The sequence below is a fragment of the Hyla sarda genome, unplaced genomic scaffold (assembly GCF_029499605.1).
Source record: "Hyla sarda isolate aHylSar1 unplaced genomic scaffold, aHylSar1.hap1 scaffold_85, whole genome shotgun sequence".
Classification (NCBI taxonomy): Eukaryota; Metazoa; Chordata; class Amphibia; order Anura; family Hylidae; genus Hyla; species Hyla sarda.
Window position 1 is genome coordinate 505,056 of NW_026610877.1, and position 26,526 is coordinate 531,581.

The window sequence follows — 26,526 nt, forward strand, 5'->3', positions numbered from 1 at the left end:
CTCTGTTATCAGCCATGTCAGGAGAGGAGAGGTGACTGTAGGACAGGTGAATATAATCTATTGTCCTCTGTTATCAGCCATGTCAGGAGAGGAGAGGTGACTGTAGGACAGGTGAATATATCTATTGTTCTCTGTTATCAGCCATGTCAGGAGGGGATAGGTGACTGTAGGACAGGTGAATATATCTATTGTTCTCTGTTATCAGCCATGTCAGGAGGAGAGAGGTGACTGTAGGACAGGTGAATATATCTATTGTTCTCTGTTATCAGCCATGTCAGGAGAGGAGAGGTGACTGTAGGACAGGTGAATATATCTATTGTTCTCTGTTATCAGCCATGTCAGGAGAGGAGAGGTGACTGTAGGACAGGTGAATATAATCTATTGTCCTCTGTTATCAGCCATGTCAGGAGAGGAGAGGTGACTGTAGGACAGGTGAATATATCTATTGTTCTCTGTTATCAGCCATGTCAGGAGGGGAGAGGTGACTGTAGGACAGGTGAATATATCTATTGTCCTCTGTTATCAGCCATGTCAGGAGAGGAGAGGTGACTGTAGGACAGGTGTATATATCTATTGTTCTTTATCAGCCATGTCAGGAGAGGAGAGGTGACTGTAGGACAGGTGAATATAATCTATTGTTCTATGTTATCAGCCATGTCAGGAGGGGAGAGGTGACTGTAGGACAGGTGAATATATCTATTGTTCTCTGTTATCAGCCATGTCAGGAGGAGAGAGGTGACTGTAGGACAGGTGAATATATCTATTGTTCTCTGTTATCAGCCATGTCAGGAGGGGAGAGGTGACTGTAGGACAGGTGAATATATCTATTGTTCTCTGTTATGAGCCATGTCAGGAGAGGAGAGGTGACTGTAGGACAGGTGAATACAATATATTGTTCTCTGTTATCAGCCATGTCAGGAGGGGAGAGGTGACTGTAGGACAAGTGAATACAATATATTGTTCTCTGTTATCAGCCATGTCAGGAGAGGAGAGGTGACTGTAGGACAAGTGAATACAATATATTGTTCTATGTTATCAGCCATGTCAGGAGGGAAGAGGTGACTAAAGGACAGGTGAATATATCTATTGTTCTGTTATCAGCCATGTCAGGAGAGGAGAGGTGACTGTAGGACAGGTGAATATATCTATTGTTCTCTGTTATCAGCCATGTCAGGAGAGGAGAGGTGACTGTAGGACAGGTGAATATATCTATTGTTCTCTGTTATCAGCCATGTCAGGAGGGGAGAGGTGACTGTAGGACAGGTGAATATATCTATTGTTCTCTGTTATCAGCCATGTCAGGAGGAGAGGTGACTGTAGGACAGGTGAATATATCTATTGTTATCTGTTATCAGCCATGTCAGGAGGGGAGAGGTGACTGTAGGACAGGTGAATACAATATATTGTTCTCTGTTATCAGCCATGTCAGGAGGGGAGAGGTGACTGTAGGACAAGTGAATACAATATATTGTTCTCTGTTATCAGCCATGTCAGGAGAGGAGAGGTGACTGTAGGACAGGTGAATATATCTATTGTTCTGTTATCAGCCATGTCAGGAGAGGAGAGGTGACTGTAGGACAGGTGAATATATCTATTGTTCTCTGTTATCAGCCATGTCAGGAGAAGAGAGGTGACTGTAGGACATGTGAATATATCTATTGTTCTCTGTTATCAGCCATGTCAGGAGAGGAGAGGGGACTGTAGGACAGGTGAATATATCTATTGTTCTCTGTTATCAGCCATGTCAGGAGAGGAGAGATGACTGTAGGACAGGTGAATATAATCTATTGTTCTCTATTATCAGCCATGTCAGGAGGGGAGAGGTGACTGTAGGACAGGTGAATATAATCTATTGTTCTCTATTATCAGCCGTGTCAGGAGGGGAGAGGTGACTGTAGGACAGGTGAATATATCTATTGTTCTCTGTTATCAGCCATGTCAGGAGGGGAGAAGTGACTGTAGGACAGGTGAATATATCTATTGTTCTCTGTTATCAGCCATGTCAGGAGGGGAGAGGTGCCTGTAGGACAGATGAATATATCTATTGTTCTCTGTTATCAGCCATGTCAGGAGGGGAGAGGTGACTGTAGGACAGGTGAATATATCTATTGTTCTCTGTTATCAGCCATGTCAGGAGATGAGAGGTGCCTGTAGGACAGATGAATATATCTATTGTTCTCTGTTATCAGCCATGTCAGGAGGGGAGAGGTGACTGTAGGACAGGTGAATACAATATATTGTTCTCTGTTATCAGCCATGTCAGGAGAGGAGAGGTGACTGTAGGACAGGTGAATACAATCTATTGTTCTCTGTTATCAGCCATGTCAGGAGGGGAGAGGTGACTGTAGGACAGGTGAATATATCTATTGTTCTCTGTTATCAGCCATGTCAGGAGAGGAGAGGTGACTGTAGGACAGGTGAATATATTTATTGTTCTCTGTTATCAGCCATGTCAGGAGAGGAGAGGTGACTGTAGGACAGGTGAATATAATCTATTGTTCTCTGTTATCAGCCATGTCAGGAGGGGAGAGGTGGCTGTAGGACAGGTGAATATATCTATTGTTCTCTGTTATCAGCCATGTCAGGAGAGGAGAGGTGACTGTAGGACAGGTGAATATAATCTATTGTTCTCTGTTATCAGCCATGTCAGGAGAGGAGAGGTGACTGTAGGACAGGTGAATATAATCTATTGTTCTCTGTTATCAGCCATGTCAGGAGAGGAGAGGTGACTGTAGGACAGGTGAATATATCTATTGTTCTCTGTTATCAGCCATGTCAGGAGGAGAGGTGACTGTAGGACAGGTGAATATAATCTATTGTTCTCTGTTATCAGCCATGTCAGGAGGGGAGAGGTGACTGTAGGACAGGTGAATATATCTATTGTTCTCTGTTATCAGTCATGTCAGGAGGAGAGAGGTGACTGTAGGACAGGTGAATATATCTATTGTTCTCTGTTATCAGCCATGTCAGGAGAGGAGAGGTGACTGTAGGACAGGTGAATATATCTATTGTTCTCTGTTATCAGCCATGTCAGGAGATGAGTGGTGACTGTAGGACAGGTGAATATATCTATTGTTCTCTGTTATCAGCCATGTCAGGAGGGGAGAGGTGACTGTAGGACAGGTGAATACAATCTATTGTTCTCTGTTATCAGTCATGTCAGGAGAGGAGAGGTGACTGTAGGACAGGTGAATATAATCTATTGTTCTCTGTTATCAGCCATGTCAGGAGAGGAGAGGTGACTGTAGGACAGGTGAATATATCTATTGTTCTCTGTTATCAGCCATGTCAGGAGGGGAGAGGTGACTGTAGGACAGGTGAATATAATCTATTGTTCTCTGTTATCAGCCATGTCAGGAGAGGAGAGGTGACTGTAGGACAGGTGAATATATCTATTGTTCTCTGTTATCAGCCATGTCAGGAGAGTAGAGGTGACTGTAGGACAGGTGAATATATCTATTGTTCTCTGTTATCAGCCATGTCAGGAGAGGAGAGGTGACTGTAGGACAGGTGAATATATCTATTGTTCTCTGTTATCAGCCATGTCAGGAGAGGAGAGGTGACTGTAGGACAGGTGAATACAATCTATTGTTCTCTGTTATCAGCCATGTCAGGAGGAGAGGTGACTGTAGGACAGGTGAATATAATCTATTGTTCTCTGTTATCAGCCATGTCAGGGGGGAGAGGTGACTGTAGGACAGGTGAATATATCTATTGTTCTCTGTTATCAGCCATGTCAGGAGAGTAGAGGTGACTGTAGGACAGGTGAATATATCTATTGTTCTCTGTTATCAGCCATGTCAGGAGAGGAGAGGTGACTGTAGGACAGGTGAATATATCTATTGTTCTCTGTTATCAGCCATGTCAGGAGGGGAGAGGTGACTGTAGGACAGGTGAATATATCTATTGTTCTCTGTTATCAGCCATGTCAGGAGAGGAGAGGTGACTGTAGGACAGGTGAATATAATCTATTGTTCTCTGTTATCAGCCATGTCAGGAGGGGAGAGGTGACTGTAGGACAGGTGAATATATCTATTGTTCTCTGTTATCAGCCATGTCAGGAGGGGAGAGGTGACTGTAGGACAGGTGAATATAATCTATTGTTCTCTGTTATCAGCCATGTCAGGAGAGGAGAGGTGACTGTAGGACAGGTGAATATATCTATTGTTCTCTGTTATCAGCCATGTCAGGAGAGTAGAGGTGACTGTAGGACAGGTGAATATATCTATTGTTCTCTGTTATCAGCCATGTCAGGAGAGGAGAGGTGACTGTAGGACAGGTGAATATATCTATTGTTCTCTGTTATCAGCCATGTCAGGAGAGGAGAGGTGACTGTAGGACAGGTGAATACAATCTATTGTTCTCTGTTATCAGCCATGTCAGGAGGAGAGGTGACTGTAGGACAGGTGAATATAATCTATTGTTCTCTGTTATCAGCCATGTCAGGGGGGAGAGGTGATTGTAGGACAGGTGAATATAATCTATTGTTCTCTGTTATCAGCCATGTCAGGGGGGAGAGGTGATTGTAGGACAGGTGAATATATCTATTGTTCTCTGTTATCAGCCATGTCAGGAGGAGAGAGGTGACTGTAGGACAGGTGAATATATCTATTGTTCTCTGTTATCAGCCATGTCAGGAGGAGAGAGGTGACTGTAGGACAGGTGAATATATCTATTGTTCTCTGTTATCAGCCATGTCAGGAGGAGAGAGGTGACTGTAGGACAGGTGAATATATCTATTGTTCTCTGTTATCAGCCATGTCAGGAGGGCAGAGGCCCATAACAAGTGATGCACAGGATTCCGATCTCCTTTACTTTTTGATGCTCCGTACAGAAGTTTTGCAGCAGCCGTTCGTCTCTTTAAAGCCGATAAGCCGGTCGCCGCGGTGTGAATGCCGATCGCGCGCTCCGGGGATAAAGTGACGGCTCGGGGAATGATGGCGAGCAGAAAGGAATTTCTCCTCAGATATTTAAGCTTTCTTGAAAGGCGTCTCGGAGCGGAGAAGCTTTAACACTTCGCCTGACGCTAATGTAAAGTGACGGCCGCCGTTAAATTGCTGTTACTTGTTAACCACTCTGCACCCTAATCTCCGCTTCACCTCTCCGCCGCGCTCCTCCACATATCCCCCCCTCCCCCCCCTCTGTGCTCGCTGGGAGTTGTGGTTGGACGCATCAGCCCCTCGCAGTAATTACGCTGACTGATCGGGCTCTCGTACTCGGACCGTGGGGAATTGTGGCCCCGCGTAATCCCCCTAATTCAGATCAGCAGTTTTTGTCAACCCACCCACACTTTTAACCTCATTCCGCAATGGTACTACAACTCCCAGCATGCTCAGTCAGCTGACAGTGCATGTACATTGGGCCCCATTCCATAGTTGTAAAGCTACAACTTCGATCATACCCCAACAGGGTTTAGACCAGTGTGCCTCCAGCTGTTGCAAAACTACAACTCCCAGCATGGCCGGACAGCTGTTTTTGCTACAGCTGGAGACACACTATTTGGGAAACACTGGACGACAGAGTTATAACAGACTGTAGAGCTCGGAAGAAACTGCAACATTGTAACAATTTATTTTTATTTTTTATTATTCTCATTATTATTATTTATTTTTACTAAATTGTTACAATGTTGCAGTTTATTTCGAGCTCTACAGTCTGCTAAAGTACAGTGTTTCCCAACTAGGGAGCCTCCAGCTGTTGCAAAGCTACAACTCACAGCATGCCCGGACAGCCTTTGGCTGTCCGGGCATGCTGGGAGTTGTAGTTTTGCAACAGCCCAGGAAACATTATACAACAGTTAGAGCAGACTCTACAGCTCAAAATAAACTGCAACATTGTAACAATTTGTGATTTTTTTTATTATTATTTATTTTTACAAAATTATTACAATGTTGCAGTTTATTCTGAGCTGTAGAGTCTCCTCTAACTGTTGTATAGTGTTTCCTGGGCTGTTGCAGAACTACAACTCCCAGCATGTCCGGACAGCCTTTAGCTGGGAGTTGTAGCTTTGCAACAGCTGGAGGCACCCTGGTTGGGAAACACTGTCGGCAGCTTTCAGATCATGATGGGATTTGTAGTTCTGCTGCAGTTAGTGAGAGATTAAAGGGGTATTCCAGGAAAAAATACTTTTTTATATATATATCAACTGGCTCCAGAAAGTTAAACAGATTTGTAAATGACTTCTATTAAAAAATCTTAATCCTTTCAGTACTTATGAGCTTCTGAAGTTAAGGTTGTTTTTTTTCTGTCTAAATCCTCTCTGATGACACCTGTCTCGGGAAACGCCCAGTTTAGAAGAGGTTTGCTATGGGGATTTGCTTCTAAACTGGGCGTTTCCAGAGACAGGTGCCATCAGAGAGGATTTAGACAGAAAAGAACAACCTTAACTTCAGAAGCTTATAAGTACTGAAAGGATTAAGATTTTTTAATAGAAGTCATTTACAAACCTGTTTAACTTTCTGGAGCCAGTTGATATATATATATATATATATATATATATATATATATATATATATATAAAACGTTTTTTCTTGGATAACCCCTTTAAGAAGGCGTCCCCTGTATCTGCTCTCAGGCCCCTCACCCCGGGCGGGGCGGGAGGAGGGGCGGCGGTCCTGTAATAAAATAGGAAATTACAGGAGTTTTTTTTTTTTTTTTTTAATCAGTGACAAATTTCCTTAGACACCATATTCCGTCTGTCGCTGCCGCCAAAATATTCTGGCAGAAGCTAAAAGTAGAACAGAGCGGAGATCCGATGGCGGATGAGTCAGCAGAGAGAGAGATGGAAGACATATGGGGGGGGGTCAGTACGATGCGCAATTGTCCCGCTACCGCCTCATTGTGGGGAACACAAACCTTATCCGGCGAGAAGCTTCATGTCTGAGCGCAGCTGCCGCTTCTAAACAGAATAGAAGTTTATAAAACTCGCAACATTTTATTTACTTGTATTTCGAAAACACTGGAATAGTCTCCCGAACTTTTTGTTGTATTTAATTTTCTACATTTTTTTTCCATAAATTTTTGTTTATAAACTTTAATGTTATTTAATTATTACTGAATTTTTGTTTGGTTTTATTAATATTATTATTATTATTATTATTATTAATAGCATTATTTTTATTAACATTATTTTTACTATTAACATTATTTGTATTTTTATTATTAACATTATTTACATTATTATTAATATTATTATTATTATTATTGATAATACAAATTATGTTAATAAAAATAATGTTATCAATAATAATAATAATAATACAAATTATGTTAATACAAATAATGTTATTATTATTAATAACATTATTATTAATAACTTTATTATTATTTTTATTATTATTAACATTATTTTTATTATTAACATTATTTACAGTATTATTATTATTATTATTAATAACATTATTTTTATTAACATAATTTTTATTATTATTATTAATAACATTATTATTAATAACTTTATTATTATTTTTATTATTATTAACATTATTTTTATTATTAACATTATTTACAGTATTATTATTATCATTATTATTATTATTGATAACATAATTTTTATTATTAACATTAGTTTTATTATTATTAATAACATTACTATTATTAATAACTTATTAGTTTTATTATTATTATTATTAACATTATTTTTATTTATTATTATTATTATGATTAATAACTTTATTATTATTATTTTTTATTATTATTATTATTATTATTATCCCTTTGAGTAAGTTTATACTGCACACTTTCGTTGCATTATTTATTTATTTATTTATTTATAAAAAAAAATTGAGAAATGCCAGTTCACCAACCAAAACTAAAAATGCGCATTATGAACCTGGCCCCATTGCTTAAAATTTTTTTTCATCATTATTTTGGTTACTTTATGATTTTTTGCTTATTTTTTCCCTAACTTTTTTTTTTACGTTTATTTTCAAATAATTTTTATTAATATAATTTTTTTTATTTTTATATATATCTTTTATTGTTTTAGGTTTTGGTTCTTGATGTCTTGTTTTTTTTTTTTTTTTTTTTTTTTTTTTTTATTCTTATAGTTTTTTTCTTCTTATTTTTTAGTTCAGTTCTTTTATTTCTTATTTGTTTGTTTTTCTTATTTTATCTTTCTTTTTTATTAGTTTTTTGTTTCTTCATTTTTTTTCTTCTTTTACTTGCTTTTTCTTATTATAACTTTTTACTTTTTATTTTTATTTTCAGTTTTTTTTACTTGCTTATTTTTATTTTTTCATTTTCGTTATTATTTTTTATTTTTAATTGTTTTTTCCTTGCCTTGCTCTTATTTCTTCTTTCTTTTTATGATTCCTTTTTCTTTCTGTTTCTGTATTACTTATTTCTGTTTAGTTTTTTATGAATTATTTTTTTCCTTCTGCTCGGTTTTCCATTTGTACAGATTTCTCCTCGATTGTGGGGAAACTGCTGCATTTCTGTAATAATTTTCTTCTCCATTTCTGGTGCGGTGCCAGGGGTCTCCATCTGCTTGGTGAGGCGGGCGGTGGCGTCATCGTCCAGTGTTACCCAGTTAGCGCTGTGTGCCCCGGTCAGTCATTAGCGCTGTAATGGTGCCACCCCTGTATATCCAGCTGTATGGCGCAGAGCGGTATTTTCACAGATGGTCAGTAATATACATCTCGGTACAGTCGCACTCCCTCGGTTGTCACCGTGCCATAACTCCCAGCTAATAAGAGCCCACGCACGGCAGAGACGTATTATGTGCGAGCGCCCAAGGCCTGAAAATGATTTAATTTTATTTTTCTAATGACAGAAAGGTAAAGATATCGGCGGCCGCTCGGCAATAACTTCTGCCGACAAGTCTCCGCTTCTTCCAGGATATAATGTAACTTCTCTTATGAAGGATTTCATTCACCGCTGCCGGTAGGAGACGTGTGCCCCGACGGGTGAGGCCAGCTCCGCACCGCTCCATACGTACACAGATATAGGGGGGCACATACTTATTTGTTCCATGTTGGAGAATGTAGAGAACCATCTGTGGTCACACAGAAACTTCCATAACCGAGACTGTGAAGAGCCGTGTATGGTCACCTGGTCAGAGATACCTCTATAATAGAGACTGTGGAGACCTGTGTATGGTCACCTGGTCAGAGATACCTCTATAATAGAGACTGTGGAGAACCGTGTATGGTCACCTGGTCAGAGATACCTCTATAATAGAGACTGTGGAGAGCTGTGTATGGTCACCTGGTCAGAGATACCTCTATAATAGAGACTGTGGAGACCTGTGTATGGTCACCTGGTCAGAGATACCTCTATAATAGAGACTGTGGAGAACCGTGTATGGTCACCTGGTCAGAGATACCTCTATAATAGAGACTGTGGAGACCTGTGTATGGTCACCTGGTCAGAGATACCTCTATAATAGAGACTGTGGAGAGCCGTGTATGGTCACCTGGTCAGAGATACCTCTATAATAGAGACTGTAGAGAGCCGTGTATGGTCACCTGGTCAGAAATACCTCTATAATAGAGACTGTGGAGACCTGTGTATGGTCACCTGGTCAGAGATACCTCTATAATAGAGACTGTGGAGAGCCGTGTATGGTCACCTGGTCAGAGATACCTCTATAATAGAGACTGTAGAGAGCTGTGTATGGTCACCTGGTCAGAGATACCTCTATAATAGAGACTGTGGAGACCTGTGTATGGTCACCTGGTCAGAGATACCTCTATAATAGAGACTGTGGAGAGCCGTGTATGGTCACCTGGTCAGAGATACCTCTATAATAGAGACTGTGGAGAGCCGTGTATGGTCACCTGGTCAGAGATACCTCTATAATAGAGACTGTGGAGAGCCGTGTATGGTCACCTGGTCAGAGATACCTCTATAATAGAGACTGTGAAGAGCCGTGTATGGTCACCTGGTCAGAGATACCTCTATAATAGAGACTGTGGAGACCTGTGTATGGTCACCTGGTCAGAGATACCTCTATAATAGAGACTGTGGAGAGCTGTGTATGGTCACCTGGTCAGAGATACTTCTATAATAGAGACTGTGGAGACCTGTGTATGGTCACCTGGTCAGAGATACCTCTATAATAGAGACTGTGGAGAGCTGTGTATGGTCACCTGGTCAGAGATACCTCTATAATAGAGACTGTGGAGACCTGTGTATGGTCACCTGGTCAGAGATACCTCTATAATAGAGACTGTGGAGAGCTGTGTATGGTCACCTGGTAAGAGATACCTCTATAATAGAGACTGTGGAGAGCTGTGTATGGTCACCTGGTCAGAGATACCTCTATAATAGAGACTGTAGAGACCTGTGTATGGTCACCTGGTCAGAAATACCTCTATAATAGAGACTGTGGAGAGCCGTGTATGGTCACCTGGTCAGAGATACCTCTATAATAGAGACTGTGGAGAGCCGTGTATGGTCACTTGGTCAGAGATACTTCTATAATAGAGACTGTAAAGAGCCGTGTATGGTCACCTGGTCAAAGATACCTCTATAATAGAGACTGTGAAGAGCAGTGTATGGTCACCTGGTCAGAGATACCTCTATAATAGAGACTGTGGAGAACCGTGTATGGTCACCTGGTCAGAGATACCTCTATAATAGAGACTGTGAAGAGCAGTGTATGGTCACCTGGTCAGAGATACCTCTATAATAGAGACTGTGGAGAGCCGTGTATGGTCACCTGGTCAGAGATACCTCTAATAGAGACTGTGGAGAGCTGTGTATGGTCACCTGGTCAGAGATACCTCTATAATAGAGACTGTGAAGAGCAGTGTATGGTCACCTGGTCAGAGATACCTCTATAATAGAGACTGTGGAGAGCCGTGTATGGTCACCTGGTCAGAGATACCTCTAATAGAGACTGTGGAGACCTGTGTATGGTCACCTGGTCAGAGATACCTCTATAATAGAGACTGTGAAGAGCAGTGTATGGTCACCTGGTCAGAGATACCTCTATAATAGAGACTGTAGAGAGCCGTGTATGGTCACCTGGTCAGAGATACCTCTATAATAGAGACTGTGGAGACCTGTGTATGGTCACCTGGTCAGAGATACCTCTATAATAGAGACTGTGGAGAGCCGTGTATGGTCACCTGGTCAGAGATACCTCTATAATAGAGACTGTAGAGAGCCGTGTATGGTCACCTGGTCAGAAATACCTCTATAATAGAGACTGTGGAGACCTGTGTATGGTCACCTGGTCAGAGATACCTCTATAATAGAGACTGTGGAGAGCCGTGTATGGTCACCTGGTCAGAGATACCTCTATAATAGAGACTGTGGAGAGCCGTGTATGGTCACCTGGTCAGAGATACCTCTATAATAGAGACTGTGAAGAGCCGTGTATGGTCACCTGGTCAGAGATACCTCTATAATAGAGACTGTGGAGACCTGTGTATGGTCACCTGGTCAGAGATACCTCTATAATAGAGACTGTGGAGAGCTGTGTATGGTCACCTGGTCAGAGATACTTCTATAATAGAGACTGTGGAGACCTGTGTATGGTCACCTGGTCAGAGATACCTCTATAATAGAGACTGTGGAGAGCTGTGTATGGTCACCTGGTCAGAGATACCTCTATAATAGAGACTGTGGAGAGCTGTGTATGGTCACCTGGTCAGAGATACCTCTATAATAGAGACTGTGGAGAGCTGTGTATGGTCACCTGGTCAGAGATACCTCTATAATAGAGACTGTAGAGACCTGTGTATGGTCACCTGGTCAGAAATACCTCTATAATAGAGACTGTGGAGAGCCGTGTATGGTCACCTGGTCAGAGATACCTCTATAATAGAGACTGTGGAGAGCCGTGTATGGTCACTTGGTCAGAGATACTTCTATAATAGAGACTGTAAAGAGCCGTGTATGGTCACCTGGTCAAAGATACCTCTATAATAGAGACTGTGAAGAGCAGTGTATGGTCACCTGGTCAGAGATACCTCTATAATAGAGACTGTGGAGAACCGTGTATGGTCACCTGGTCAGAGATACCTCTATAATAGAGACTGTGAAGAGCAGTGTATGGTCACCTGGTCAGAGATACCTCTATAATAGAGACTGTGGAGAGCCGTGTATGGTCACCTGGTCAGAGATACCTCTAATAGAGACTGTGGAGAGCTGTGTATGGTCACCTGGTCAGAGATACCTCTATAATAGAGACTGTGAAGAGCAGTGTATGGTCACCTGGTCAGAGATACCTCTATAATAGAGACTGTGGAGAGCCGTGTATGGTCACCTGGTCAGAGATACCTCTAATAGAGACTGTGGAGACCTGTGTATGGTCACCTGGTCAGAGATACCTCTATAATAGAGACTGTGAAGAGCAGTGTATGGTCACCTGGTCAGAGATACCTCTATAATAGAGACTGTAGAGAGCCGTGTATGGTCACCTGGTCAGAGATACCTCTATAATAGAGACTGTGGAGACCTGTGTATGGTCACCTGGTCAGAGATACCTCTATAATAGAGACTGTGAAGAGCCGTGTATGGTCACCTGGTCAGAGATACCTCTATAATAGAGACTGTGGAGAGCCGTGTATGGTCACCTGGTCAGAGATACCTCTAATAGAGACTGTGGAGACCTGTGTATGGTCACCTGGTCAGAGATACCTCTATAATAGAGACTGTGGAGACCTGTGTATGGTCACCTGGTCAGAGATACCTCTATAATAGAGACTGTGGAGAACCGTGTATGGTCACCTGGTCAGAGATTCCTCTATAATAGAGATTGTGGAGACCTGTGTATGGTCACCTGGTCAGAGATACTTCTATAATAGAGACTGTGGAGAGCCGTGTATGGTCACCTGGTCAGAGATACCTCTATAATAGAGACTGTGGAGAGCCGTGTATGGTCACCTGGTCAGAGATACCTCTATAATAGAGACTGTGAAGAACCGTGTATGGTTACCTGGTCAAAGATACCTCTATAATAGAGACTGTGAAGAGCCGTGTATGGTCACCTGGTCAGAGATACCTCTATAATAGAGACTGTGGAGACCTGTGTATGGTCACCTGGTCAGAGATACCTCTATAATAGAGACTGTGAAGAGCAGTGTATGGTCACCTGGTCAGAGATACCTCTATAATAAAGACTGTGGAGAGCTGTGTATGGTCACCTGGTCAGAGATACCTCTAATAGAGACTGTGGAGACCTGTGTATGGTCACCTGGTCAGAGATACCTCTATAATAGAGACTGTAGAGACCTGTGTATGGTCACCTGGTCAGAGATACCTCTATAATAGAGACTGTGAAGATCAGTGTATGGTCACCTGGTCAGAGATACCTCTATAATAGAGACTGTGGAGAGCCGTGTATGGTCACCTGGTCAGAGATACCTCTATAATAGAGACTGTAGAGAGCCGTGTATGGTCACCTGGTCAGAGATACCTGTATAATAGAGACTGTGGAGACCTGTGTATGGTCACCTGGTCAGAGATACCTCTATAATAGAGACTGTGAAGAGCCGTGTATGGGTCACCTGGTCAGAGATACCTCTATAATAGAGACTGTGGAGAGCCGTGTATGGTCACCTGGTCAGAGATACCTCTATAATAGAGACTGTAGAGAGCCGTGTATGGTCACCTGGTCAGAGATACCTCTATAATAGAGACTGTGAAGAGCTGTGTATGGTCACCTGGTCAGAGATACCTCTATAATAGAGACTGTGGAGAACCGTGTATGGTCACCTGGTCAGAGATTCCTCTATAATAGAGATTGTGGAGACCTGTGTATGGTCACCTGGTCAGAGATACTTCTATAATAGAGACTGTGGAGAGCCGTGTATGGTCACCTGGTCAGAGATACCTCTATAATAGAGACTGTGGAGAGCCGTGTATGGTCACCTGGTCAGAGATACCTCTATAATAGAGACTGTGAAGAGCAGTGTATGGTCACCTGGTCAGAGATACCTCTATAATAGAGACTGTGGAGAGCCGTGTATGGTCACCTGGTCAGAGATACTTCTATAATAGAGACTGTAGAGAGCCGTGTATGGTCACCTGGTCAGAGATACCTCTATAATAGAGACTGTGGAGAGCCGTGTATGGTCACCCTGGTCAGAGATACCTCTATAATAGAGACTGTAGAGAGCCGTGTATGGTCACCTGGTCAGAGATACTTCTTAATAGAGACTGTGGAGAGCTGTGTATGGTCACCTGGTCAGAGATACCTCTATAATAGAGACTGTGGAGACCTGTGTATGGTCAACCTGGTCAGAGATACCTCTATAATAGAGACTGTGGAGAGCTGTGTATGGTCACCTGGTCAGAGATACCTCTATAATAGAGACCGTGGAGAACCGTGTATGGTCACCTGGTCAGAGATACCTCTATAATAGAGACTGTGGAGAACAGTTTATGGTCGGATGATCCTAGGCACCTCCATGTTGAAAACTGATGAGCTTTCTACAGGTAGGTCTTGCCGCAGGTAGGTCAGGACACCCACATGACAGGTAGGTCTTGCTGCAGGTAGGTCAGGACACCCACATGACAGGTAGGTCTTGCTGCAGGTAGGTCAGGACACCCACATGACAGGTAGGTCTTGCCGCAGGTAGGTCAGGACACCCATATGACAGGTAGGTCTTGCCGTAGGTAGGTCAGGACACCCATATGACAGGTAGGTCTTGCCGCAGGTAGGTCAGGACACCCATATGACAGGTAGGTCTTGCCGCAGGTAGGTCAGGACACCCATATGACAGGTAGGTCTTGCTGCAGGTAGGTCAGGACACCCACATGACAGGTAGGTCTTGCCGCAGGTAGGTCAGGACAGCCACATGACAGGTAGGTCTTGCCGCAGGTAGGTCAGGACACCCATATGACAGGTAGGTCTTGCCGCAGGTAAGTCAGGACACCCACATAACAGGTAGGTCTTGCCGCAGGTAGGTCAGGATAGCCTTATTAGATACAACCCTTTAGAGCCTGACGGAGCTCTGCCCCCTGGAGGCCATGTTTATCCGGTGGCCACCCTCACCCGCCGTAGCGTGCTGACATTAATGATGTCTCTGGACGCGGTGAAGGATTATTGTCCTTTATCTGCGGAAGATTCCGTAGGAGGGGGGGGGATTAACGCTCTCGTCATTTATTCATCCCCTCGTAATAAAGAGATAACTAATTAATCATTAAGTGCGGCTCCGACTTTCATCCTCTCTGGTGGTCCCTCCGCTGCCGAGCTCTAACCGGAATAATAGAGACCAATAAACCGCCGGCGGGAGGGAGCGGCCACCGCGCAATATCTTCACTCTCTACCACGTTATACTTAGAAGGAACATCGGGGGGGGCACGTCAGCCATCTTTATCCGAGCGCTCGCGGTGCGCAGTGCAGCCAATGGGGCCACTTAGTTTTGCGCTTCTATCTAAGGGGGGGGGGCGGATATTATATTATAACGATGGATTGTCTGTGGGGGGGGGGATATTATATTATATTATAACGATGGATTGTCTGTGGGGGGGGGGATATTATATTATATTATAACGATGGATTGTCTGTGGGGGGGGGGGGGGGCGGATATTATATTATATTATAACGATGGACTGTCTGTGGGGGGGGATATTATATTATAACGATGGATTGTCTGTGGGGGGGGATATTATATTATATTATAACGATGGATTGTCTGTGGGGGGGGATATTATATTATATTATAACGATGGATTGTCTGTGGGGGGGGATATTATATTATAACGATGGATTGTCTGTGGGGGGGGATATTATATTATATTATAACAATGGATTGTCTGTGGGGGGGGATATTATATTATAACGATGGATTGTCTGTGGGGGGGGGGATATTATATTATATTATAACGATGGATTGTCTGTGGGGGGGATATTATATTATATTATAACGATGGATTGTCTGTGGGGGGGATATTATATTACAACGATGGATTGTCTGTGGGGGGGGATATTATATTACAACGATGGATTGTCTGTGGGGGGGGATATTATATTATATTATAACGATGGATTGTCTGTGGGGGGGGATATTATATTATATTATAACGATGGATTGTCTGTGGGGGGGGGGATATTATATTATATTATAACGATGGATTGTCTGTGGGGGGGATATTATATTATATTATAACGATGGATTGTCTGTGGGGGGGGAGGATATTATATTATATTATAACGATGGATTGTCTGTGGGGGGGGGATATTATATTATATTATAACGATGGATTGTCTGTGGGGGGGATATTATATTATATTATAACGATGGATTGTCTGTGGGGGGGATATTATATTATAACGATGGATTGTCCTGTGGGGGGGGGATATTATATTATATTATAACGATGGATTGTCTGTGGGGGGGGGGATATTATATTATATTATAACGATGGATTGTCTGTGGGGGGGATATTATATTATATTATAACGATGGATTGTCTGTGGGGGGGATATTATATTATAACGATGGATTGTCTGTGGGGGGGGGATATTATATTATATTATAACGATGGATTGTCTGTGGGGGGGATATTATATTATATTATAACGATGGATTGTCTGTGGGGGGGGATATTATATTATAACGATGGATTGTCTGTGGGGGGGGATATTATATTATATTATAACGATGGATTGTCTGTGGGGGGGGATATTATATTATATTATAACGATGGATTGTCTGTGGGGGGGGATATTATATTATATAATAACGATGGATTGTCTGTGGGGGGGGGGATATTATATTATATTATAACGATGGATTGTCTGTGGGGGGGGATATTATATTATATTATAACGATGGATTGTCTGTGGGGGGGGGGATATTATATTATATTATAACGATGGATTGTCTGTGGGGGGGGGATATTATATTACAACGATGGATTGTCTGTGGGGGGGGATATTATATTATATTATAACGATGGATTGTTTGTGGGGGGGGATATTATATTATATTATAACGATGGATTGTCTGTGGGGGGGGATATTATATTATATTATAACGATGGATTGTCTGTGGGGGGGGATATTATATTATAACGATGGATTGTCTGTGGGGGGGGGGAATATTATATTATAACGATGGATTGTCTGTGGGGGGGGATATTATATTATAACGATGGATTGTCTGTGGGGGGGGGATATTATATTATATTATAACGATGGATTGTCTGTGGGGGGGGGATATTATATTATATTATAACGATGGATTGACTGTCGGGGGGGATATTATATTATATTATAACGATGGATTGTCTGTGGGGGGGGATATTATATTATAACGATGGATTGTCTGTGGGGGGGGATATTATATTATATTATAACGATGGATTGTCTGTGGGGGGGATATTATACTATATTATAACGATGGATTGTCTGTGGGGGGGGATATTATATTATATTATAACGATGGAATTGTCTGTGGGGGGGGATATTATATTATATTATAACGATGGATTTTCTGTGGGGGGGATGTTATATTATATTATAACGATGGATTGTCTGTGGGGGGGGGATATTATATTATATTATAACAATGGATTGTCTGTGGGGGGGGATATTATATTATATTATAACGATGGATTGTCTGTGGGGGGGGATATTATATTATATTATAACGATGGATTGTCTGTGGGGGGGGATATTCTATTATATTATAACGATGGATTGTCTGTGGGGGGGGATATTATATTATATTATAACGATGGATTGTCTGTGGGGGGGGATATTATATTATATTATAACGATTGGATTGTCTGTGGGGGGGGGATATTATATTATAACGATGGATTGTCTGTGGGGGGGATATTATATTATATTATAACGAGGATTGTCTGTGGGGGGGGATATTATATTATATTATAACGATGGATTGTCTGTGGGGGGATATTATATTATAACGATGGATTGTCTGTGGGGGGGATATTATATTATATTATAACGATGGATTGTCTGTGGGGGGGGATATTATATTATAACGATGGATTGTCTGTGGGGGGGGATATTATATTATATTATAACGATGGATTGTCTGTGGGGGGGGATATTATATTATATTATAACGATGGATTGTCTGTGGGGGGGGATATTATATTATATTATAATGATGGATTGTCTGTGGGGGGGGATATTATATTATATTATAACGATGGATTGTCTGTGGGGGGGGATATTATATTATAACGATGGATTGTCTGTGGGGGGGATATTATATTATATTATAACGATGGATTGTCTGTGGGGGGGGATATTATATTATAACGATGGATTGTCTGTGGGGGGGGATATTATATTATAACGATGGATTGTCTGTGGGGGGGATATTATATTATAACGATGGATTGTCTGTGGGGGGGGATATTATATTATAACGATGGATTGTCTGTGGGGGGGGATATTATATTATATTATAACGATGGATTGTCTGTGGGGGGGGATATTATATTATATTATAACGATGGATTGTCTGTGGGGGGGGATATTATATTATATTATAACGATGGATTGTCTGTGGGGGGGGGGATATTATATTATATTATAACGATGGATTGTCTGTGGGGGGGGGTATTAAATTATATTATAACGATGGATTGTCTGTGGGGGGGATATTATATTATATTATAACGATGGATTGTCTGTGGGGGGGGGATATTATATTATAACGATGGATTGTCTGTGGGGGGGGGATATTATATTATATTATAACGATGGATTGTCTGTGGGGGGGGATATTATATTATATTATAACGATGGATTGTCTGTGGGGGGGATATTATATTATATTATAACGATGGATTGTCTGTGGGGGGGATATTATATTATATTATAACGATGGATTGTCTGTGGGGGGGATATTATATTATATTATAACGATGGATTGTCTGTGGGGGGGATATTATATTATAACGATGGATTGTCTGTGGGGGGGGCGGATATTATATTATATTATAACGATGGATTGTCTGTGGGGGGGGATATTATATTATAATGATGGATTGTCTGTGGGGGGGATATTATATTATATTATAACGATGGATTGTCTGTGGGGGGGGATATTATATTATAACGATGGATTGTCTGTGGGGGGGGATATTATATTATAACGATGGATTGTCTGTGGGGGGGGATATTATATTATATTATAACGATGGATTGTCTGTGGGGGCGGATATTATATTATATTATAACGATGGATTGTCTGTGGGGGGGGATATTATATTATAACGATGGATTGTCTGTGGGGGGGGATATTATATTATATTATAACGATGGATTGTCTGTGGGGGGGATATTATATTATATTATAACGATGGATTGTCTGTGGGGGGGGATATTATATTATATTATAACGATGGATTGTCTGTGGGGGGGGGATATTATATTATATTATAACGATGGATTGTCTGTGGGGGCGGATATTATATTATATTATAACGATGGATTGTCTGTCGGGGGGGATATTATATTATAACGATGGATTGTCTGTGGGGGGGGATATTATATTATATTATAACGATGGATTGTCTGTGGGGGGGGGGATATTATATTATATTATAACGATGGATTGTCTGTGGGGGGGATATTATATTATATTATAACGATGGATTGTCTGTGGGGGGGGATATTATATTATAACGATGGATTGTCTGTGGGGGGGGATATTATATTATATTATAACGATGGATTGTCTGTGGGGGGGGGGATATTATATTATATTATAACGATGGATTGTCTGTGGGGGGGGGATATTATATTATATTATAATGATGGATTGTCTGTGGGGGGATATTATATTATATTATAACGATGGATTGTCTGTGGGGGGGGATATTATATTATATTATAACGATGGATTGTCTGTGGGGGGGGGGGGATATTATATTATATTATAACGCCGTCCTGTCTGTGGGGGGGGGATATTATATTATGGATTGTCTGTGGGGGGGGATATTATATTATATTATAACGATGGATTGTCTGTGGGGGGGGGATATTATATTATAACGATGGATTGTCTGTGGGGGGATATTATATTATATTATAACGATGGATTGTCTGTGGGGGGGGATATTATATTATATTATAACGATGGATTGTCTGTGGGGGGGGTTTTATATTATATTATAACGATGGATTGTCTGTGGGGGGGGATATTATATTATAACGATGGATTGTCTGTGGGGGGGATATTATATTATATTATAACGATGGATTGTCTGTGGGGGGGGGATATTATATTATAACGATGGATTGTCTGTGGGGGGGGGATATTATATTATATTATAACGATGGATTGTCTGTGGGGGGGATATTATATTATAACGATGGATTGTCTGTGGGGGGGGATATTATATTATATTATAATGATGGATTGTCTGTGGGGGGGATATTATATTATATTATAACGATGGATTGTCTGTGGGGGGGGATATTATATTATATTATAACGATGGATTGTCTGTGGGGGGGGATATTATATTATAACGATGGATTGTCTGTGGGGGGGGATATTATATTATAACGATGGATTGTCTGTGGGGGGGGATATTATATTATATTATAACGATGGATTGTCTGTGGGGGGGATATTATATTATATTATAACGATGGATTGTCTGTGGGGGGGGGATATTATATTATATTATAACGATGGATTGTCTGTGGGGGGGGGGATATTATATTATATTATAACGATGGATTGTCTGTGGGGGGGGATATTATATTATAATGATGGATTGTCTGTGGGGGGGGGGATATTATATTATATTATAACGATGGATTGTCTGTGGGGGGGGGGATATTATATTATATTATAACGATGGATTGTCTGTGGGGGGGGATATTATATTATATTATAACGATGGATTGTCTGTGGGGGGGGATATTATATTATATTATAACGATGGATTGTCTGTGGGGGGGATATTATATTATATTATAACGATGGATTGTCTGTGGGGGGGGATATTATATTATATTATAACGATGGATTGTCTGTGGGGGGGGATATTATATTATATTATAACGATGGATTGTCTGTGGGGGGGGATATTATATTATATTATAACGATGGATTGTCTGTGGGGGGGGATATTATATTATATTATAACGATGGATTGTCTGTGGGGGGGGATATTATATTATATTATAACGATGGATTGTCTGTGGGGGGGGATATTATATTATATTATAACGATGGATTGTCTGTGGGGGGGATATTATATTATATTATAACGATGGATTGTCTGTGGGGGGGGATATTATATTATAACGATGGATTGTCTGTGGGGGGGCGGATATTATATTATATTATAACGATGGATTGTCTGTGGGGGGGGATATTATATTATATTATAACGATGGATTGTCTGTGGGGGGGGATATTATATTATAACGATGGATTGTCTGTGGGGGGGGATATTATATTATATTATAACGATGGATTGTCTGTGGGGGGGGATATTATATTATATTATAACGATGGATTGTCTGTGGGGGGGGATATTATATTATATTATAACGATGGATTGTCTGTGGGGGGGATATTATATTATATTATAACGATGGATTGTCTGTGGGGGGGATATTATATTATATTATAACGATGGATTGTCTGTGGGGGGGGATATTATATTATATTATAACGATGGATTGTCTGTGGGGGGGGATATTATATTATATTATAACGATGGATTGTCTGTGGGGGGGGATATTATATTATATTATAACGATGGATTGTCTGTGGGGGGGATATTATATTATATTATAACGATGGATTGTCTGTGGGGGGGATATTATATTATATTATAACGATGGATTGTCTGTGGGGGGGGATATTATATTATATTATAACGATGGATTGTCTGTGGGGGGGATATTATACTATATTATAACGATGGATTGTCTGTGGGGGGGGGATATTATATTATATTATAACGATGGATTGTCTGTGGGGGGGGGGATATTATATTATATTATAACGATGGATTGTCTGTGGGGGGGGGATATTATATTATATTATAACGCCGTCCTCTCGTCCCCGCAGGATAAAGCCTCGCTGGATTGTCTGTCACAGCAGCTCGCCGCGCGGCAGAACGATGACGGCAAACTGGGGCACACCATGATGGACTTCAACCTGAGCGGAGACTCTGATGGTGAGAGTGAGTGCACACTCTGTCACATTAACTCACACTCTATACACACCCCTCACCTCACTCTATAAGTATACACACCCCTCACCTCACTCTATAAGTATACACACCCCTCACCTCACTCTATAAGTATACACACCCCTCACCTCACTCTATAAGTATACACACCCCTCACCTCACTCTATAAGTATACACACCCCTCACCTCACTCTATAAGTATACACACCCCTCACCTCACTCTATAAGTATACACACCCCTCACCTCACTCTATAAGTATACACACCCCTCACCTCACTCTATAAGTATACACACCCCTCACCTCACTCTATAAGTATACACACCCCTCACCTCACTCTATAAGTATACACACCTCTCACCTCACTCTATAAGTATACACGCCCCTCACCTCACTCTATAAGTATACACGCCCCTCACCTCACTCTATAAGTATACACGCCCCTCACCTCACTCTATAAGTATACACACCCCTCACTCTATAAGTATACACGCCCCTCACCTCACTCTATAAGTATACACGCCCCTCACCTCACTCTAGAAGTATACACGCCCCTCACCTCACTCTATAAGTATACACACCACTCACCTCACTCTATAAGTATACACACCTCTCACCTCACTCTATAAGTATACACACCCCTCACCTCACTCTATAAGTATACACACCCCTCACCTCACTCTATAAGTATACACACCCCTCACCTCACTCTATAAGTATACACACCCCTCACCTCACTCTATAAGTATACACACCCCTCACCTCACTCTATAAGTATACACACCCCTCACCTCACTCTATAAGTATACACACCCCTCACCTCACTCTATAAGTATACACACCCCTCACCTCACTCTATAAGTATACACACCCCTCACCTCACTCTATAAGTATACACACCCCTCACCTCACTCTATAAGTATACACACCCCTCATCTCACTCTATAAGTATACACACCCCTCATCTCACTCTATAAGTATACACACCCCTCACCTCACTCTATAAGTATACACACCCCTCACCTCACTCTATAAGTATACACACCCCTCACCTCACTCTATAAGTATACACACCCCTCACCTCACTCTATAAGTATACACACCACTCACCTCACTCTATAAGTATACACACCCCTCACCTCACTCTATAAGTATACACACCCCTCACCTCACTCTATAAGTATACACACCCCTCACCTCACTCTATAAGTATACACACCCCTCACCTCACTCTATAAGTATACACACCCCTCACCTCACTCTTTAAGTATACACACCCCTCACCTCACTCTATAAGTATACACACCCCTCACCTCACTCTATAAGTATACACACCCCTCACCTCACTCTATAAGTATACACACCCCTCACCTCACTCTATAAGTAAACACACCCCTCACCTCACTCTATAAGTGTACACACCCCTCACCTCACTCTATAAGTATACACACCCCTCGCCTCACTCTATAAGTGTACACACCCCTCACCTCACTCTATAAGTATACACACCCCTCACCTCACTCTATAAGTAAACACACCCCTCACCTCACTCTATAAGTATACACACCCCTCACCTCACTCTATAAGTATACACACCCCTCCCCTCACTCTATAAGTATACACACCCCTCACCTCACTCTATAAGTATACACACCCCTCACCTCACTCTATAAGTATACACACCCCTCACCTCACTCTATAAGTGTACACGCCCCTCTCTCTATAAGTGTACACTCCCCCTCACTCTATAAGTATACACACCCCTCACCTCACTCTATAAGTGTACACACCCCTCACCTCACTCTATAAGTGTACACACCCCTCACCTCACTCTATAAGTATACACACCCCTCACCTCACTCTATAAGTATACACACCCCTCTCCTCACTCTATAAGTATACACACCCCTCACCTCACTCTATAAGTATACACACCCCTCACCTCACTCTATAAATATACACACCCCTCACCTCACTCTATAAGTATACACACCCCTCACCTCACTCTATAAGTATACACACCCCTCACCTCACTCTATAAGTATACACACCCCTCACCTCACTCTATAAGTATACACACCCCTCCCCTCACTCTATAAGTATACACACCCCTCACCTCACTCTATAAGTATACACACCCCTCACCTCACTCTATAAGTATACACACCCCTCACCTCACTCTATAAGTGTACACGCCCCTCTCTCTATAAGTGTACACTCCCCCTCACTCTATAAGTATACACACCCCTCACCTCACTCTATAAGTATACACACCCCTCACCTCACTCTATAAGTATACACACCCCTCACCTCACTCTATAAGTATACACACCCCTCACCTCACTCTATAAGTATACACACCCCTCACCTCACTCTATAAGTATACACACTCCTCACCTCACTCTATAAGTATACACACCCCTCACCTCACTCTATAAGTATACACACCCCTCACCTCACTCTATAAATATACACACCCCTCACCTCACTCTATAAGTATACACACCCCTCACCTCACTCTATAAGTATACACACCCCTCACCTCACTCTATAAGTATACACACCCCTCACCTCACTCTATAAGTATACACACCCCTCACCTCACTCTATAAGTATACATTCCCCTCACCTCACTCTATAAGTATACACACCTCTCACCTCACTCTATAAGTATACACACCCCTCACCTCACTCTATAAGTATACACACCCCTCACCTCACTCTATAAGTGTACACACCCCTCACCTCACTCTATAAGTGTACACACCCCTCACCTCACTCTATAAGTGTACACACCCCTCACCTCACTCTATAAGTGTACACACCCCTCACCTCACTCTATAAGTATACACACCCCTCACCTCACTCTATAAGTATACACACCCCTCACCTCACTCTATAAGTATACACACTCCTCACCTCACTCTATAAGTATACACACCCCTCACCTCACTCTATAAGTATACACACCCCTCACCTCACTCTATAAATATACACACCCCTCACCTCACTCTATAAGTATACACACCCCTCACCTCACTCTATAAGTATACACACCCCTCACCTCACTCTATAAGTATACACACCCCTCACCTCACTCTATAAGTATACACACCCCTCACCTCACTCTATAAGTATACATTCCCCTCACCTCACTCTATAAGTATACACACCTCTCACCTCACTCTATAAGTATACACACCCCTCACCTCACTCTATAAGTATACACACCCCTCACCTCACTCTATAAGTGTACACACCCCTCACCTCACTCTATAAGTGTACACACCCCTCACCTCACTCTATAAGTGTACACACCCCTCACCTCACTCTATAAGTATACACACCCCTCACCTCACTCTATAAGTATACACACCCCTCACCTCACTCTAAAAGTATACACACCTCTCACCTCACTCTATAAGTGTACACACCCCTCACCTCACTCTATAAGTGTACACACCCCTCACCTCACTCTATAAGTATACACACCCCTCACCTCACTCTATAAGTATACACACCCCTCATCTCACTCTATAAGTATCCACACCCCTCTCTATAAGTGTACACACCCCTCACCTCACTCTATAAGTATACACACCCCTCACCTCACTCTATAAGTATACACACCTCTCACCTCACTCTATAAGTATACACACCCCTCACCTCACTCTATAAGTATACACACCCCTCACCTCACTCTATAAGTGTACACACCCCTCACCTCACTCTATAAGTATACACACCCCTCACCTCACTCTATAAGTGTACACACCCCTCACCTCACTCTATAAGTATACACACCCCTCTCTATAAGTGTACACACCCCTCACCTCACTCTATAAGTATACACACCCCTCACCTCACTCTATAAGTATACACACCTCTCACCTCACTCTATAAGTATACACACCCCTCACCTCACTCTATAAGTATACACACCCCTCACCTCACTCTATAAGTGTACACACCCCTCACCTCACTCTATAAGTGTACACACCCCTCACCTCACTCTATAAGTATACACACCCCTCACCTCACTCTATAAGTATACACACCCCTCACCTCACTCTATAAGTGTACACACCCCTCACCTCACTCTATAAGTGTACACACCCCTCACCTCACTCTATAAGTATACACACCCCTCACCTCACTCTATAAGTATACACACCCCTCACCTCACTCTATAAGTATACACACCCCTCACCTCACTCTATAAGTATACACACCCCTCACCTCACTCTATAAGTATACACACCCTCACCTCACTCTATAAGTATACACACCCCTCACCTCACTCTATAAGTATACACACCCCTCACCTCACTCTATAAGTATACACACCCCTCACCTCACTCTATAAGTATACACACCCCTCACCTCACTCTATAAGTATACACACCCCTCACCTCACTCTATA

At 41.8% G+C, this 26,526-nt stretch overlaps 1 protein-coding gene across 2 annotated transcripts in view; it reads left to right on the forward strand.

The window, feature by feature from the left end:
* Positions 1-26,526, forward strand: part of LOC130347721 (transcription factor SOX-5-like) — a 335,063-nt gene that overhangs the window by 295,628 nt on the left and 12,909 nt on the right. Inside the window, exon 11 of one of the 2 annotated variants that reach the window (XM_056554667.1) lies at positions 21,981-22,095. In XM_056554667.1, the coding sequence (XP_056410642.1) occupies positions 21,981-22,095 (115 nt within the window). The remainder of the gene's footprint in view (positions 1-21,980; positions 22,096-26,526) is intronic. The other variant, XM_056554668.1, reaches the window with a different exon arrangement.